Genomic DNA, 18,300 nt, shown 5'->3' on the forward strand with positions numbered 1-18,300 from the left:
AATTTTCACTATCATCTCAACACCACTCGTCGTACCGTCAGATTAGACATTTCCTAATGTACGCAGACAAGCTAAGGCATTTCCAGAGAGGCTTCCTCCCTTTGAACAGTTTTGCATAGGACAAGCCCCTCTGAAACACACAATTTCTATCATATAGAAATTGCTTCTGAAAGTGACATATGCTTCATTCCCACGATTTGTAGAACTCTGGAAACGGGAGCTTGGGTTGGGTGACACTGACTGGTGCAAAGTGTTCCAGCTCGTCCATGCCTGCTCTCCCAAAAGTTTCAGTTATTCAGTCACCTTTCATATTGCTTTCCCGTTGGTGTAGGACTCTGGTCATGTCCAGAAATGTCATTGGTTTGTTTCTGCATCCTGTTGCAGATGCACTCCTGCCGGCTCAGTCATTCATATGCGGTGGGAGTGCATGAAATTGTCCTCTTTTTGGAACAATGTGATATATCTGTCAAAAGAGATTTTGGTAATGGATGTGCTGACTGGGTCCTGAATTCCGGTACTGCACATGTGCATCTGTCGACCTGTGTCATTGGGGGCAGATGGAGAGCCTGTGATATGGTAGCTCATAGGCCACTATGGGCTTATATCATCTTCAGATTACATTAGTGGTCAGTGCCACGCCCCAGAATGCTTTGCATTGCAGAGATTGGTAAGTCTGACAGTTTAGCAGCCCCCATAGAAACGGTCGGAATGGATAGACAGTGGGAGATATTGGAGAATTGCTGCAGCCACTCCTTCTTAAATATGCCACTAAGTTCAACGCATTCCGCCTTCTATTATTATACCTTCCCTTCTCCATTATTGTCTCAATGTAAGGCTCCATTACACCAATGGTTAGAGAAAGGGACTGATAACTAAAAGGATAATACTATCCCTGATAGGACCATTACAGATATAGATTTATCAGTCAAGAACGCATCCTCCTCAATTAATGTTTATTAAGAAAATACAATTTGATTTTGGGGACTTGTTGTTCCAGATAAAACTCAACAGGAATTTCTGGAAGGATCAGAGCCCAGATAAAAGGGTTTAAATGTAATAAAGGAGTTTGTGGGAAAATATCACTGCAATTATCTTGCCAGGTTAAATTCTCTGATTTGATTCTAGAGAAGAGACTCAGAATGTATTCCTGGCATAGGGACTCATAGAAGTTGTTGATGTAGATACTAAAATATTATACCTTTTTCTTCAGATATATTGAATTGTGTAGTAATGTTTTGGGCTTCTGCATTGGATAGATTAAAGAGAACGATTTGGTTATGCAAATTTTAGTCAAACCAGCAGCAATATTAATCCACGATTTTAAACAAGTTGGGAAGAGAGGTTCTTGGTTGTTGCAAAGTAAAGAACCCTCTGTGCATTGTGCTGGACTGTTTGGATTCCAGTAGCTCTCACCTGCCTGTGGGTATTCTCATACAGTGGGTACCCCATTTTCTTATTTCCTGTGTGCATCAACTTCTACTCTACTTGCTGAGAGCCCTGGACTGGTACTTCCTCAGAATTATTGTTCCGACAACGATATTAAGTTGTACGCTGAAATGATTGCCAATAGGCTGTCCCTCTTCTGATCCCGTTCAGATCAGGTGTATTTGTGGTGGAGAAATAAGCCATGGACAATATTAGTCAGGCTTTGGGAATAACAGAGCAGAAGTCTGGGGGGAGGGACCTGCTTTTTTTTTCACCTTTGACCATCTGTACTGGAGTTATATGAATGCTGTTCTACTGAGGTTTGGTATAAGGGGGCTGGTGATTTTCTAGTTGTTTTCTTGGTTCTGCATTCCTCCTCTGGGTAAAGAGGTTTTTTTTTTGCAATATATTACTGTCATCCAGGCTTGCAATAATGGCACTAGACAGGGATTTATCCTCTCTCATCTTTGCTCTTACCATGGAACTTCTGGTGGTAGGGATCCATGTCTTTACCCCTATTAGTGGTACTTTGGTCCAGGATGTGCAACATAAAATTTGTATCTTTGCTGACAATGTTCTGATGTTTAATGTCCATCTGAAGACATTGTTACCTGCCATTCATTCAAATCTGGATGATTATTCCATGGCCTCTTACTAATAATTAAACAACACGAAAACCAAAGCTCTATCAGTGTCCCGTCTGAATTACTTTGCAGCATTAAGTCACAATACAAATGCAATTTGCAGCAAAAGTCTCAAACTAGACTATTTTCCAGAGACTAATTATACTGATTTTTGTTACTTTGCGCATATGCAGGACCCGAAAGTCATCAGACTGTAAGTGATTGACAGTCTGATGCCATTTGGGGGTAGGAAAGGGTCGGCCAAGGTCTCCATTTCTCCAGAGGCATAGCTATCATGAGGTACAGGGAGTGCAGCTGCTGTGGTGCCCACCTTCTCTGTCTAAGTTACATGTGTCATTTACATTTTTTACCATAGGGCGGTACATAGGGGCCCTTACAAACATTTGCCTTGTGTCTGTAATATAGGTATGTCCCTAGACTTGCACAATGTAATGTGGCATAAATTGGAGGGCATTATAATGTTACATAATATGAACTGGGGCCACTGTAATGTGGCACAATATGTAGTGGAGACACTATATTGAGACATAATATAAACTGGGGAACTGTACTTTGACACAATATTAGCTGGGGACACTGTATGTCATAATGTGAATTTGGGGTACTGTGTTGCATCATGTGTATTGGCAGCCCAACAATGTGACATAATGTGAACTAGGAAACTACTATGATTCAGAAAATGAACTAGGGCACTACTATGGGGCATAATATAAACAACTGCTGTGGAGAGGTGTTTCTCTAGAAACATTGGGACAGGAGACTCTTCAAAATGTTGCTATGGTGCCCAAAAAGTTCTGGCTATGCCCCTGCTGCAATGTAATGTTGTTTTAAGAATTCTTTTGTAGGATGCAGAAAATGAGGAATCAATTTTGTTAGATTCACAATGATTTCTTATGGTAATAAGCACCAACAACCAGGGCAGCCATCAGAGGGGGACTGCAGGGACAGGAGTCCTGGGCCCTTATAGAGAGGGGGTCCACACCTGGCTCCTACCGCCAGTACATGGAGAGCTGCACCGGCTGCGCAATAACAGTGGGTTGATGCACAGGGAGGACTTAAAACAAGCCTTTCCTGTGCATCAGCTCTCTGTGAATCATTCTTGCAGGTCCGCAATGCTCCACCCATATGTAATGTTGTGATGTGTGACATCACATAGGGGTAGAGCGGTGTAGCAAAAGATATTTTGGTGGGGGGGCCCTGTCTATTTTGTCAGTCCCGGGCCCCACAATTCCTGATAGCAGCCCTGCCAACAACAGTTGTCTTTCTAAAGTGTCAGACTGCTACTAATACAGAGACTACTCTGAACATATTATATGTATCACTGTTACAAGTCAAGTATGATTTAGATGCTTATTATGCTTTAGAATTTTTGCCAGTTTATAGGAATCATGGTGATATGTTCATTATATGTTCAACTTATAATTGGAAAATAGTCATTTTTTATACAGCAATATATAAGATAATACTGTATATCTGGTTCCATGATATATCTGTAATTATGTATATAGTAATATTTTTATATGTTTAAAAGTAACAGGAAGCAAGCTATCACCCATGTTTAAACCAAAAGCCCTAGTAAAGTTCTTATAATGCTACAGTGGGTAGATCTACAGAGATATAAAATAGCATAGGTAAAACAGTAAATGGAATCGTAAAAATACAAAAATGTTATACATAGTCTCTGTATAAAACAGGCCGCAGGTCTTGGACACAGTATTGAAGTCATGAGCAGTAGGCTCATTCATGCAGATAGCAATGTACATAGTGCTGGGCAAAGAGAGTGAGACAAGAGGGCTGGGATCAGCAGGGGACAATAGAACAGCCTGTATTATGCTGACACTGGGGGAAAAGCTGGCATTAAGACCTGTGGCTCAGCTCCCTATATAAACCCTGTGTTTGCGACAGTTAAAATAGGCAAGTGCCAGATGGAGATCCCCAGAGTTCAGACTGAGCGAGGTGAGTGCATGTCTGAAACAGGTATTCAATTCTAGGACTCATTTTATGGAGGACAATCTAGCAGTGGCTCCATTTTAGATTAGGGATATGTTTTATCAATTGACTGTTGCTACATAATAAGTGACTGGCTGAGAATGGCATAATGGGGGCTCAGTGCAAGAATACTTCTTGGATTTATTTTTTGCAAAAGGTCTTGGAAGGCCGAACACATAGGCACAAGATTATCCTGAATGGACATTTTTATGGAGGACAAAGGTGTTGGAGGGATATTATAAAGTACTATGGCCAGCTACTGTCAAGTGGCTATATTTAAAAAAAAAAAAAACCCCATAAAACTCTACTTCATAATAAATATGGCCACCTTTCAAATTCTGAGCTTTTTTTCTGATAAGTTAGATTCGTATTGGTTAATTTCATGAATTTTATGCTTTTTTACTTAACTATTTAAAACAGATGTTTAGTTAAGTTATTATTATTTATTATTAAGTTAAGTTATTATTAAAGTTAGTTATTATTACTTACCTTACAAAGTCCAAAGTGCATCTATATATCTATCTATTTATATATATATATATATATATATATATATGGAAATAGGTCATTTAGAACATAACGCTAGTTATTTTGCTTGTTACCTACAAACTTTAAGGTTAAAAAGACACAGAAAAATGACTATAGGTGTTAGCCCGGGATATTGCAACTGAGTATTGCAACTATGTATTGTATTCTGCATTTCACAGCAACATAGATTTATCCAGCTACAGTTGAATTACAATTTAATATACTGGCTGTCAGCATGCTGAGAGTTAAAGTTACCAGCCACTGGAGTATCACAGGATACCACCGTTTGCATTTTATAAGCAGAGGCGGCTCTACCATTAGGCAGCTTTAGGTGGCAGTTAGGAGCGCCGGCCACTGGAGGGCACCACTGAATTCATCTAGCAAAAAACTGAAGGATGTCTCTTTATACGGGTCAGTAATAAACTTACAGATGGGGGATGGAACACAATAAGGAGCATACAAATATATGTATGTCTGTGTGTATATATATGTATGTATATATATATATATATATATATATATATATATATATACCCATACAATTAAAGGGATGTAGTTGGTTTCCTGGCAGGCTGAATGCTGGTGTTCAGAATACCGGCGCTGGAATCCCAACACCTGTCAGAATGCCAACGCCAGAATCCCAACAGTTGGCATCCTGAATGTTAATATGCCGGGGAGGGTTAGGGTTAAGCTAAGGGGTAAGGTTAATTATTGCAGGTTAGGGGGTTCTAAGCTGAAGCTTTGCCTCCCTAGGGTGCAGAGAGACCTTTCACCGGCCCAGTTTGTAAGGCTTGGAAATATGACATCTATATATTATTTTTCTTGTAGAAGATATCACCTCTGAAAAAATGGCCCAGACAAACCCTCTCCCTGTTCCTCTTGGACCCTGGAAGGTATCTGATGATCGCATATACAACTGGGTAGCGAGACAACACAACTATAGCAAAGTTAATTATGATTGAAATCCTATAATGATTTATCCTGCAGATGACCAGTGAAGACATTATGGCCCTCATTCCGAGTTGATCGGTCGCAAGGCGAATTTAGCAGAGTTACACACGCTTAGTCTACGCCTACTGGGAGTGTATCTTAGCATCTTAAAAGTGCGAACGAAGTTTACGCAATATTGCGAACAAAAAAAACTTAGCAGTTTTAGAGTAGCTCCAGACTTACTCTGCCTGTGAGATCAGTTCAGTGCTTGTCGTTCCTGGTTTGACGTCACAAACACTCCCAGCGTTCGCCCAGACACTCCCCCGTTTCTCCGGCCACTCCTGCGTTTTTTCCGGAAACGGTAGCGTTTTCAGCCACACGCCCATAAAACGCCGTGTTTCCGCCCAGTAACACCCATTTCCTGTCAATCACACTACGTTCGCCGGTGCGAACAAAAAGCCGCGAGTAAAAATACTTTCTTCATAGCAGAATTACTTAGCGCAGTCGCAGTGCGAACATTGCGCATGCGCTCTAAGCTGATTTTCACTGCGATGCGAAAAAAAAGAACGAGCGAACGACTCGGAATGAGGGCCAATATGCAGAAGAGTATTATCAAAGTTGGCTAAAAAGAGCTACTTGTGTTTATATATTTTGCCAGTGGCTCGAAATAGTTTCTTTTGTTTGGCATCCAGAGCAAGAAACCATGACACCAGCAAAACAAAACAATCATTCATCATTCTTATCTGCATTTGATTTATGTAGGAAAGAACAACATAGTATCAGCAAGGCACAGTATTCACAAATCACATATTTACATTTTATGCAGTTTTCCCATAACATAGCTCACTAGCAGGACACCTCCATGCCACAAAGGACACTAATTATACCGTAACTACACCCACATAGGACTGGATCTAGAAAGTGTATCCAATTCATCACACTCACTCATTGGTTAATATTGCCCCAACTATTTTATGTTTGCATCCAATGACAATCTCTCCTTCTGGAGGCAATCTGTATGTAAATCTGGCCCTGAAATCGGTACAAAGAAAAACATTTCCACTGACATCAAACTTACACTCTGCAAATATGACATCAGTATCATTTCCATCCAGATTACTGTGTATGACCAAGAGAACTTCCAAGGAAAGAGAATGGAGTTCAGCTCCTCGTGTGCAAACATCATGGATTGTGGCTTTGACAACATAAGATCTCTTAAGATCGAGTGCGGCGCGTAAGTATAGCTCATTGTGAACTGGTCAGACGGCAACCCCTGGTAATCAAGGGTCACTCAAATTACTTCTAATGATACATTGGTGCTGAACAGGTGCAGATTGGGGTTCAGAAATGATCTGATATCAGCTCACTAATCCACTCTTAAACAGTGATAAGAGTGGAGAAGTGAGCGAGTGGAGAAGTTGCCCATGGCAACCAATCAGCATTGAAGTAACATTTAGAATTTGCATACTATAAAGGTATACAGATCAGCTGATTGGTTGCCATGGGCAACTTCTCCACTGGCTCACTTCTCCACTCTTATCACTGCCTAGTACTTCTCCCCCTAAATGAAATATCATTGTGCAAAACTAAGCAGGCTATTGTCATTTAAATTATCTAAAACTTTAACAAAACAGTGACATCAAAGAGTACAAACCTTGTTTTTGAAGCCTATTAACGCTACTGTTTTGTTCACATTCCATGGTATGAAAAAAGTAAATGAAAATAACTCATGCCTAAATAACTTGTACTTTAAATCTGAGCGACAGCGAAATAGTTGTGATGTTTAGTTAAATTGTAGGAAAGCATTTGGTACTGCGCATTAAGTCTCCACACCTGTCTGTGGCACATTATGCCATTCTAATTACATTCTACAGAATTCATTTTGACAATTAGAATGCAGCTGATGAGCAGAAAACAGCCCCTAGTATCATCTTGTATGGTGGATTCATATCCTTTGGGGTTAGCAATCATCATTTCCCATCCTCATTACACGCTTTGCTGATTACATTGTTTGTGTCTATGCAGCTGGATTGGATTTGAGCACACAAGCTTCTGTGGTCAGCAGTTTGTCCTGGAAAGAGGAGAGTATCCTCGCTGGGATGCCTGGAGTGGGAGCAATGCCTATCACATTGAACGTCTGATGTCTTTCCGCCCAATCTGTTCTGCTGTGAGTGTGCAAAAGGGAAGGTGTGCTCTGCTGGTGAGAGTGGGTGAGAAGGTCTGGAAGAATATGGGGGGTAATTCTGAGTTGATCGCAGCAGGAACTTTGTTAGCAGTTGGACAAAACCATGTTGCACTGCAGGGGAGGCAGATGTAACATGTGCAGAGAGAGTTAGATTTGGGTGGGTTACATTGTTTCTGTGCAGGGTAAATACTGGCTGCTTTATTTTTACACTGCAATTTAGATTTCAGATTGAACACACCCCACCCAAATCTAACTCTCTCTGCACATATTACATCTGCCTCCCCTGTAGTGCACATGGTTTTGCCCAACTGCTAACAAAGTTCCTGCTGCGATCAACTCAGAATTACCCCCATGGTTGTTAGGAAGTACATCTGCAACTTAATGCTCACTGTACTCTTTATTCTCAGAATCTGCCATCATTAGAAATTGGTTTTCAATACAAACATTTCTGGTACTTTTTCTTCTTTATAACAAATGTTTCAGTTCCCTTTCTGTTTTAAATGACTGTGCTTTTACGCTATAATCACCAACAAAAAACATCCAGGCTATATACACCTACATAAGAACAACATAATCAGGTGTGTTCCCACTGACCGATACACCCAGCTGACATACATTTTTTGGGAAAAAGTTTTCTTTGCACCTTTGCGCTACCACCTGATATTATATGCAGCTCTGTACTTAGAGAGAGTTTCACAGAGACTCTCAAAGAACATATGGCAAACAAAAAAAATTAAATACACAAAAGCGCAATTATCAGTAACAAATACTTGAAACAATAATCACCTTATAAGTGTTGGATCAAGGTGAATGGACCTCTTGGCAATGGTCACAGGGTTAGTATGATATAAATGTTAGTAGCGTGTTTCCACAGTCTCCATAGGTTCCACTCATAGGGAACATATATCACATATACATATGGAGAAAGAAAAGGATAACAATAGTGCACACCTTTTATATGGAGGTATAAAAGAATTTAATACAAATGCACTCACAAACATAAAAGGATTAGCAGCATGTAACAAATAGGATGCTCTATTACAGAGTGGAAATACTCAACGGTCAGGTCTCCCAGCACGGATATTAGGGTCCTGGATGACCCTTCTCATGCACGATCACCGTCAGCAATATTCTAGTCCACAACCAGTCCTATGCAAACAGCGCCACCATTAGCTTAACGCGTTTCGGATCAGCATGGATCCTTCCTCAGAAGCACATGCTGCTAATCCTTTTATGTTTGTGAGTGCATTTGTATTACATTTTTTTTTATACCTGCATATAAAAGGTGTGCACTATTGTTATCCTTTTCTTTTTCCATATGTATATGCGATATATGTTCCCTATGAGTGGAACCTATGGAGACTGTGGAAACACGCAACTAACATTTATATCATACTAGCCCTGTGACCATTGCCAAGAGGTTCATTCACCTTGATCCAACACTTATACGGTGATTATTGTTTCAAGTATTTGTTACTGATATTTGCGCTTTTGTGTATTTAATTTTTTTTGTTTGCCAGCTGACATTAATACCAAAATACTATATTATATATACATATCTACATTATTTCCCTTCTGTTGATCACCATGGCTCCATAATATACCTTACCCTCAGGATCGGTCCTGTAACTAGAAATATTACCTCCTGGGGAAAGGGAATGTTTGAAACCCTCTATTATCTTCAAATTAACCTGAAATGTTAATTTCCTGCGCGCTCTTTAGCTTTGTGCCCTGTGCGTCTGCCCCTCTTGTACAGACCTAGTTATAGTCCTGTTCAGGAGAAATAAATGGAATCGAATCATTTCAGAATTTGGTAAAGATTTTAAGTTTGCAATCATGTTCTTAATTTTTTTATGGATTGCTATTATGTGACTGGCAAAATTAATCTGCCCCCCACCCCCCTCCTTGCAGAACCATAAGGAATCCAAGCTGACTATCTTTGAGAAAGAGAACTTCATTGGTCGCCAGTGGGAGATATGTGACGATTACCCCTCTCTGCAAGCCATGGGCTGGGGCAACAACGAGGTTGGATCCATGAAAGTTCAGTGTGGCTCGTAAGTATTTGGTACTGTAAGATGCCCTATGCCAAGACTCAGTAGATAATACATTTGACAAATTCAAATAACACTTATTGAACTCACCCAATCAGTCTCTTCCATACTGTATGTACTTACTTAATTAATAGGACCTTCTCACATCTATTTTGAAAATAATTCCTAATGGAATATAAATCACCTTCAGATTTGTGAGGTGTGTACAATGCCCATTTCATATCCTTATGACTGGCTTTCTCTTACAGCTGGGTCTGCTACCAGTACCCTGGTTACCGTGGATACCAATACATCTTGGAATGTGACCACCATGGAGGCGAATACAAGCACTGGAGAGAGTGGGGCTCTCATGCCCAGACCTTCCAGATCCAGTCTATCCGACGCATCCAGCAATAAAGGGCCTAGAAGCTCCTGTCACCTACCACTGCCGTGTTAGCGAGAGGTCACTGTTCACAGGCTCTCTGTGGTGCTACCAATCTCTTTTAATGCTAATCTATAGGAAACAGAATCCTTTTATTGTACTGTGTATGCATGTTGGGAAAATGACTTCTTAATTGTACCAACTGCGAAAATGAGAAATAAATGTAATTCAGAAAAAAAACCGCAACATTGCTTTACTGTTTTATTTCATGCAAAAACTCTTTAGAGACAAGATCAGTTTCAGACTGGGGCATAAAAGGTCCACCGGTGGAATGCAGGGGCAGGGGCCCATGCTTAGGGGTGTGGCCAGACTCCAGGTGGTGTGTGGCCAGTCACCAAAGTGGGTGTGGCCACCCAACACAGAGACTTGGCTAACCATTAGGATAAATATATTCCATGCATGATAATTTACCAGATTTATGCACTGTAGAAGATACACCATAATCTTGTGCAGTATAATGTAACATATGTACAGTATAATGTATAATTCAAGTGCACAGACTAGAACTTGATCCCTAGACGAGAAGGTGGACCTTTAGGTAGCAGGCTCCTCCAGGGGTTTCCCCTGTACCCCTATGGGCTACTCCATCTCTGGACAAGATGCGTGTGATGGTGTTATACTGTAGTTTATCTGATAGCAGGCTAGGTCTTATTACTATGAAAGTGTGAATGTACAAACATTTCCCAGGAAATGAATTTACCAGTAATACACAATAACAAGAAAGTATCAGGTAACAGTAATTTGTCTTACTTTTAAGATAAATTGTTCATTCTCAAGAAAATCGATCCTCCCGATACTGCAGCAGGAAATGTCAACCTCCCTTACCGCAGCTGGAAATGCCATCCTCCCCTTACTGCAGCAGGAAATGCCATCTTCCCCTTACTGCAGCAGGAAATGCTATCCTCCCCTTACTCCAGCAGGAAATGCCATCTTCCCCTTACTGCAGCTGGAAATGCCATCCTCCCCTTACTGCAGCAGGAAATGCCATCTTCCCCTTACTGCAGCAGGAAATGCTATCTTCCCCTTATTGCAGCAGGAAATGCTATCCTCCCCTTACTCCAGCAGGAAATGCCATCTTCCCCTTACTGCAGCAGGAAATGCCATCTTCCCCTTACTGCAGCAGGAAATGCCATCCTCTCCTTACTGCAGTAGGAAATGCCATCCTCCCATTACTGCAACAGGAAATGCCAACCTCCCTTACTGCAGCTGGAAATGCCATCCTCCCCCTACTACAGCAGAAAATGCCATCCTCCCCTTACTGCAGCAAAAAATGCAATTCTCCCCTTACTGCAGTAGGAAATGCTATCTTCCCCCTACTGCAGCAGGAACTGCCATCCTCCACTTACTCCAGCAGGGCATGCCATCCTCTGCTTACTCCAGCAGGAAATGCTGTCTTCCCCTTACTGCAGCAGGAAATGCCATACTCCCCTTATTGCAGCAGGAAATGCTCTCTTCCCCTTACTGCAGCAGGAAATGCCACCCTCCCCTTACTGCAGCAGGAAATGCCATATTCCCCTTACTGCAGCAGGAAATGCTATCCTCCCCTTACTCTAGCAGGAAATGCCATCTTCCCCTTACTGCAGCAGGAAATGCCATCCTCTCCTTACTGCAGTAGGAAATGCCATCCTCCCATTACTGCAACAGGAAATGCCAACCTCCCTTACTGCAACAGGAAATGCCATCCTCCCATTACTGCAGCAGAAAATGCAATCCTCCCCTTACTGCAGCAGGAAATGCTATCTTCCCTTTATTGCAGCAGAAAATGCCATCCTCCCCTTACTGCAGCAGAAAATGCAATCCTCCCCTTACTGCAGCAGGGAATGCTATCTTCCCTTTATTGCAGCAGGAAATGCCATCCTCCTCTTACTGCAGCAGGAAATGCCATCCTCCTCTTACTGCAGCAGGAAATGCCATCCTCCCCTTACTGCAGCAGGAACTGCCATCCTCCACTTACTCCAGCAGGGCATGCCATCCTCTGCTTACTCCAGCAGGAAATGCTGTCTTCCCCTTACTGCAGCAGGAAATGCCATCCTCCCCTTACTGCAGCAGGAAATGCTGTCTTCACGTTACTGCAGCAGGAAATGCCATCCTCCCCTTACTGCAGCAGGAAATGCTGTCTTCACCTTACTGCAGCAGGAAATGCCATCCTCCCCTTACTGCAGCAGGAAATGCTGTCTTCACCTTACTGCAGCAGGAAATGCCATCCTCCCCTTACTGCAGCTGGAAATGCCATCCTCCCCTTACTGCAGCAGGAAATGCCATCGCCCCCTTACTGCAGCAGGAAATGCTATCCTTCCCTTACTCCAGCAGGAAATGCCACCTTCCCCTTACTGCAGCAGGAAATGCCATCCTCTCATTACTGCAGTAGGAAATGCCATCCTCCCATTGCTGCAACAGGAAATGCCAACCTCCCTTACTGCAGCAGGAAATGCCATCCTCCCCCTACTACAGCAGAAAATGCCATCCTCCCCTTACTGCAGCAAAAAATGCAATCCTCCCCTTACTGCAGCAGGAAATGCTATCTTCCCCTTATTGCAGCAGGAAATGTCATCCTCCTCTTACTGCAGCAGGAAATGCCATCCTCCCCCTACTGCAGCAGGAACTGCCATCCTCCACTTACTCCAGCAGGGCATGCCATCCTCTGCTTATTCCAGCAGTAAATGATGTCTTCCCCTTACTGCAGCAGGAAATGCCATACTCCCCTTACTGCAGCAGGAAATGCTCTCTTCACCTTAATACAGCAGGAAATGCCACCCTCCCCTTACTGCAGCAGGAAATGCTATCTTCCCCTTACTGCAGCAGGAAATGCTATCCTCCCCTTACTCCAGCAGGAAATGCCATCTTCCCCTTACTGCAGCAGGAAATGCCATCCTCTCCTTACTGCAGTAGGAAATGCCATCCTCCCATTACTGCAACAGGAAATGCCAACCTCCCTTACTGCAGCAGGAAATGCCATCCTCCCCTTACTACAGCAGAAAATGCCATCCTCCCCTTACTGCAGCAGAAAATGCAATCCTCCCCTTACTGCAGCAGGAAATGCTATCTTCCCTTTATTGCAGCAGGAAATGCCATTCTCCTCTTACTGCAGCAGGAAATGCCATCCTCCCCTTACTGCAGCAGGAAATGCCATCCTCCCCTTACTGCAGCAGGAAATGCCATCTTCCCCTTACTGCAGCTGGAAATGCCATCCTCCCCTTACTGCAGCAGGAAATGCCATCTTCCCCTTACTGCAGCAGGAAATGCTATCCTCCCCTTACTCCAGCAGGAAATGCCATCTTCCCCTTACTGCAGCAGGAAATGCCATCCTCTCCTTACTGCAGTAGGAAATGCCATCCTCCCATTACTGCAACAGGAAATGCCAACCTCCCTTACTGCAGCAGGAAATGCCATCCTCCCCTTACTACAGCAGAAAATGCCATCCTCCCCTTACTGCAGCAGAAAATGCAATCCTCCCCTACCTGCAGCAGGAAATGCTATCTTCCCTTTATTGCAGCAGGAAATGCCATCCTCCTCTTACTGCAGCAGAAAATGCCATCCTCCCCTTACTGCAGCAGGAACTGCCATCCTCCACTTACTCCAGCAGTGCATGCCATCCTCTGCTTACTCCAGCAGGAAATGCTGTCTTCCCCTTACTGCAGCAGGAAATGCCATCCTCCCGTTACTGCAGCAGGAAATGCTGTCTTCCCCTTACTGCAGCAGGAAATGCCATCCTCCCCTTACTGCAACAGGAACTGCCATCCTCCACTTACTCCAGCAGGGCATGCCATCCTCCACTTACTCCAGCAGGAAATGCTGTCTTCCCCTTACTGCAGCAGGAAATGCCATCCTCCCCTTACTGCACCAGGAAATGCCATCCTCCCCTTACTGCAGCAGGGACTGCCATCCTCCACTTACTCCAGCAGGGCATGCCATCCCCTGCTTACTCCAGCAGGAAATGCTGTCTTCCCCTTACTGCAGCAGGAAATGCCATCCTCCCCTTACTGCAGCAGGAACTGCCATCCTCCACTTACTCCAGCAGGAAATGCTGTCTTCCCCTTACTGCAGCAGGAAATGCCATCCTCCCCTTACTGCAGCTGGAACTGCCATCCTCCACTTACTCCAGCAGGAAATGCTGTCTTCCCCTTACTGCAGCAGGAAATGCCGTCTTCCCCTTACTGCAGCAGGAAATGCTATCTTCCCCTTATTGCAGCAGGAAATGTCATCCTCCTCTTACTGCAGCAGGAAATGCCATCCCCCCCCCTACTGCAACAGGAACTGCCATCCTCCACTTACTCCAGCAGGGCATGCCATCCTCTGCTTACTCCAGCAGGAAATGCTGTCTTCCCCTTACTGCAGCAGGAAATGCCATCCTCCCCTTACTGCAGCAGGAAATGCTCTCTTCCCCTTACTGCAGTAGGAAATGCCACTCTCCCCTTACTGCAGCAGGAAATGCCATTTCCCCTTACTGCAGCAGGAAATGCTATCTTCCCCTTATTGCAGCAGGAAATGCCATCCTCCTCTTACTGCTGCAGGAAATGCCATCCTCCTCTTACTGCAGCAGGAAATGCTATCCTCCCCTTACTCCAGCAGGAAATGCCATCTTCCCCTTACTGCAGCAGGAAATGCCATCTTTTCCTTACTGCAGCAGGAAATGCCATCCTCTCCTTACTGCAGTAGGAAATGCCATCCTCCCATTACTGCAACAGGAAATGCCAACCTCCCTTACTGCAGCAGGAAATGCCATCCTCCCCTTACTACAGCAGAAACTGCCATCCTCCCCTTCCTGCAGCAGAAAATGCAATCCTCCCCTTACTGCAGCAGGAAATACTATCTTCCCCTTATTGCAGTAGGAAATGCCATCCTCCTCTTACTGCTGCAGGAAATGCCATCCTCCTCTTACTGCAGCAGGAAATGCCATCCTCCCCTTACTGCAGCAGGAACTGCCATCCTCCACTTACTCCAGCGGGGCATGCCATCCTCTGCTTACTCCAGCTGGAAATGCTGTCTTCCCCTTAATGCAGCAGGAAATGCCATCCTCCCCTTACTGCAGCAGGAAATGCTGTCTTCACCTTACTGCAGCAGGAAATGCCATCCTCCCCTTACTGCAGCAGGAAATGCCATCCTCCCCTTACTGCAGCAGGAAATGCCATCCTCCCCTTACTGCAGCTGGAAATGCCATCCTCCCCTTACTGCAGCAGGAAATGCCATCTCCCCCTTACTGCAGCAGGAAATGCTATCCTTCCCTTACTCCAGCAGGAAATGCCATCTTCCCCTTACTGCAGCAGGAAATGCCATCCTCTCCTTACTGCAGTAGGAAATGCCATCCTCCCATTACTGCAACAGGAAATGCCAACCTCCCTTACTGCAGCAGGAAATGCCATCCTCCCCCTACTACAGCAGAAAATGCCATCCTCCCCTTACTGCAGCAAAAAATGCAATCCTCCCCTTACTGCAGTAGGAAATGCTATCTTCCCCTTATTGCAGCAGGAAATGTCATCCTCCTCTTACTGCAGCAGGAAATGCCATCCTCCCCCTACTGCAGCAGGAACTGCCATCCTCCACTTACTCCAGCAGGGCATGCCATCCTCTGCTTACTCCAGCAGAAAATGCTGTCTTCCCCTTACTGCAGCAGGAAATGCCATCCTCCCCTTACTGCAGCAGGAAATGCTCTATTCCCCTTGCTGCAACAGGAAATGCCACCCTCCCCTTACTGCAGCAGGAAATGCTATCCTCCCCTTACTCCAGCAGGAAATGCCATCTTCCCCTTACTGCAGCAGGAAATTCCATCCTCTCCTTACTGCAGTAGGAAATGCCATCCTCCCATTACTGCAAAAGGAAATGCCAACCTCCCTTACTGCAGCAGGAAATGCCATCCTCCCCTTACTTCAGCAGAAAATGCCATCCTCCCCTTACTGCAGCAGAAAATGCAATCCTCCCCTTACTGCAGCAGGAAATGCTATCTTCCCTTTATTGCAGCAGGAAATGCCATCCTCCTCTTACTGCAGCAGGAAATGCCATCCTCCCCTTACTGCAGCAGGAAATGCCATCCTTCCCATACTGCAGCAGGAAATGCCATCTTCCCCTTACTGCAGCTGGAAATGCCATCCTCCCCTTACTGCAGCAGAAAATGCCATCCTCCCCTTACTGCAGCAGAAAATGCAATCCTCCACTTACTGCAGCAGGAAATGCTATATTCCCCTTATTGCAGCAGGAAATGCCATCCTCCTCTTACTGCAGCAGGAAATGCCATCCTCCTCTTACTGCAGCAGGAAATGCCATCCTCCCCTTACTGCAGCAGGAACTGCCATCCTCCACTTACTCCAGCAGGGCATGCCATCCTCTGCTTACTCCAGCAGGAAATGCTGCCTTCCCCTTACTGCAGCAGGAACTGCCATCCTCCCCTTACTGCAGCAGGAAATGCTGTCTTCACCTTACTGCAGCAGGAAATGCCATCCTCCCCTTACTGCAGCAGGAAATGTCATCCTCCCCTTACTGCAGCAGGAAATGCCATCCTCCCCTTACTGCAGCTGGAAATGCAATCCTCCCCTTACTGCAGCAGGAAATGCCATCTCCCCCTTACTGCAGCAGGAAATGCTATCCTTCCCTTACTCCAGCAGGAAATGCCATCTTCCCCTTACTGCAGCACGAAATGCCATCCTCTCCTTACTGCAGTAGGAAATGCCATCCTCCCATCACTGCAACAGGAAAGGCCAACCTCCCTTACTGCAGCAGGAAATGCCACCCTCCCCCTACTACAGCAGAAAATGCCATCCTCCCCTTGCTGCAGCAAAAAATGCAATCCTTCCCTTACTGCAGCAGGAAATGCTATCTTCCCCTTATTGCAGCAGGAAATGTCATCCTCCTCTTACTGCAGCAGGAAATGCCATCCTCCCCCTACTGCAAGAGGAACTGCCATCCTCCACTTACTCCAGCAGGGCATGCCATCCTCTGCTTACTCCAGCAGGAAATGCTGTCTTCCCCTTACTGCAGCAGGAAATGCCATCCTCCCCTTACTGCAGCAGGAAATGCCATATTCCCCTTACTGCAGCAGGAAATGCTATCTTCCCCTTATTGCAACAGGAAATGCCATCCTCCTCTTACTGCTGCAGGAAATGCCATCCTCCTCTTACTGCAGCAGGAAATGCTATCCTCCCCTTACTCCAGCAGGAAATGCCATCTTCCCCTTACTGCAGCAGGAAATGCCATCTTTCCCTTACTGCAGCAGGAAATGCCATCCTCTCCTTACTGCAGTAGGAAATGCCATCCTCCCATTACTGCAACAGGAAATGCCAACCTCCCTTACTGCAGCAGGAAATGCCATCCTCCCCTTACTACAGCAGAAACTGCCATCCTCCCCTTACTGCAGCAGAAAATGCAATCCTCCCCTTACTGCAGCAGGAAATGCTATCTTCCCCTTATTGCAGCAGGAAATGCCATCCTCCTCTTACTGCTGCAGGAAATGCCATCCTCCTCTTACTGCAGCAGGAAATGCCATCCTCCCCTTACTGCAGCAGGAACTGCCATCCTCCACTTACTCCAGCAGGGCATGCCATCCTCTGCTTACTCCAGCAGGAAATGCTGTCTTCCCCTTAATGCAGCAGGAAATGCCATCCTCCCCTTACTGCAGCAGGAAATGCTGTCTTCACCTTACTGCAGCAGGAAATGGCATCCTCCCCTTACTGCAGCAGGAAATGCCATTCTCCCCTTACTGCAGCAGGAAATGCCATCCTCCCCTTACTGGAGCTGGAAATGCCATCCTCCCCTTACTGCAGCAGGAAATGCCATCTCCCCCTTACTGCAGCAGGAAATGCTATCCTTCCCTTACTCCAGCAGGAAATGCCATCTTCCCCTTACTGCAGCAGGAAATGCCATCCTCTCCTTACTGCAGTAGGAAATGCCATCCTCCCATTACTGCAACAGGAAATGCCAACCTCCCTTACTGCAGCAGGAAATGCCATCCTCCCCCTACTACAGCAGAAAATGCCATCCTCCCCTTACTGCAGCAAAAAATTCAATCCTCCCCTTACTGCAGTAGGAAATGCTATCTTCCCCTTATTGCAGCAGGAAATGTCATCCTCCTCTTACTGCAGCAGGAAATGCCATCCTCCCCCTACTGCAGCAGAAACTGCCATCCTCCACTTACTCCAG

The 18,300-nt window shown here is 44.9% G+C and overlaps 2 protein-coding genes across 6 annotated transcripts in view; one reads left to right on the forward strand and one right to left on the reverse strand.

Moving 5' to 3' along the window:
- Positions 1–10,359, forward strand: part of CRYBA1 (crystallin beta A1) — a 390,148-nt gene extending 379,789 nt beyond the window's left edge. For both annotated transcript variants that reach the window (XM_063955933.1, XM_063955932.1), the window contains exons 2-6: positions 5,415–5,479; positions 6,632–6,750; positions 7,542–7,683; positions 9,613–9,755; positions 10,001–10,359. In XM_063955933.1, coding sequence (XP_063812003.1) covers positions 5,435–5,479; positions 6,632–6,750; positions 7,542–7,683; positions 9,613–9,755; positions 10,001–10,148 — 597 coding nt within the window. In that variant the 5' untranslated portion in view covers positions 5,415–5,434 and the 3' untranslated portion in view covers positions 10,149–10,359. The remainder of the gene's footprint in view (positions 1–5,414; positions 5,480–6,631; positions 6,751–7,541; positions 7,684–9,612; positions 9,756–10,000) is intronic.
- LOC135049921 (podocalyxin-like) overlaps positions 1–18,300 on the reverse strand; it is a 179,964-nt gene that overhangs the window by 65,096 nt on the left and 96,568 nt on the right. The window lies entirely within an intron of this gene.

This window comes from Pseudophryne corroboree, chromosome 2 (assembly GCF_028390025.1).
Source record: "Pseudophryne corroboree isolate aPseCor3 chromosome 2, aPseCor3.hap2, whole genome shotgun sequence".
In the NCBI taxonomy this organism is placed as follows: Eukaryota; Metazoa; Chordata; class Amphibia; order Anura; family Myobatrachidae; genus Pseudophryne; species Pseudophryne corroboree.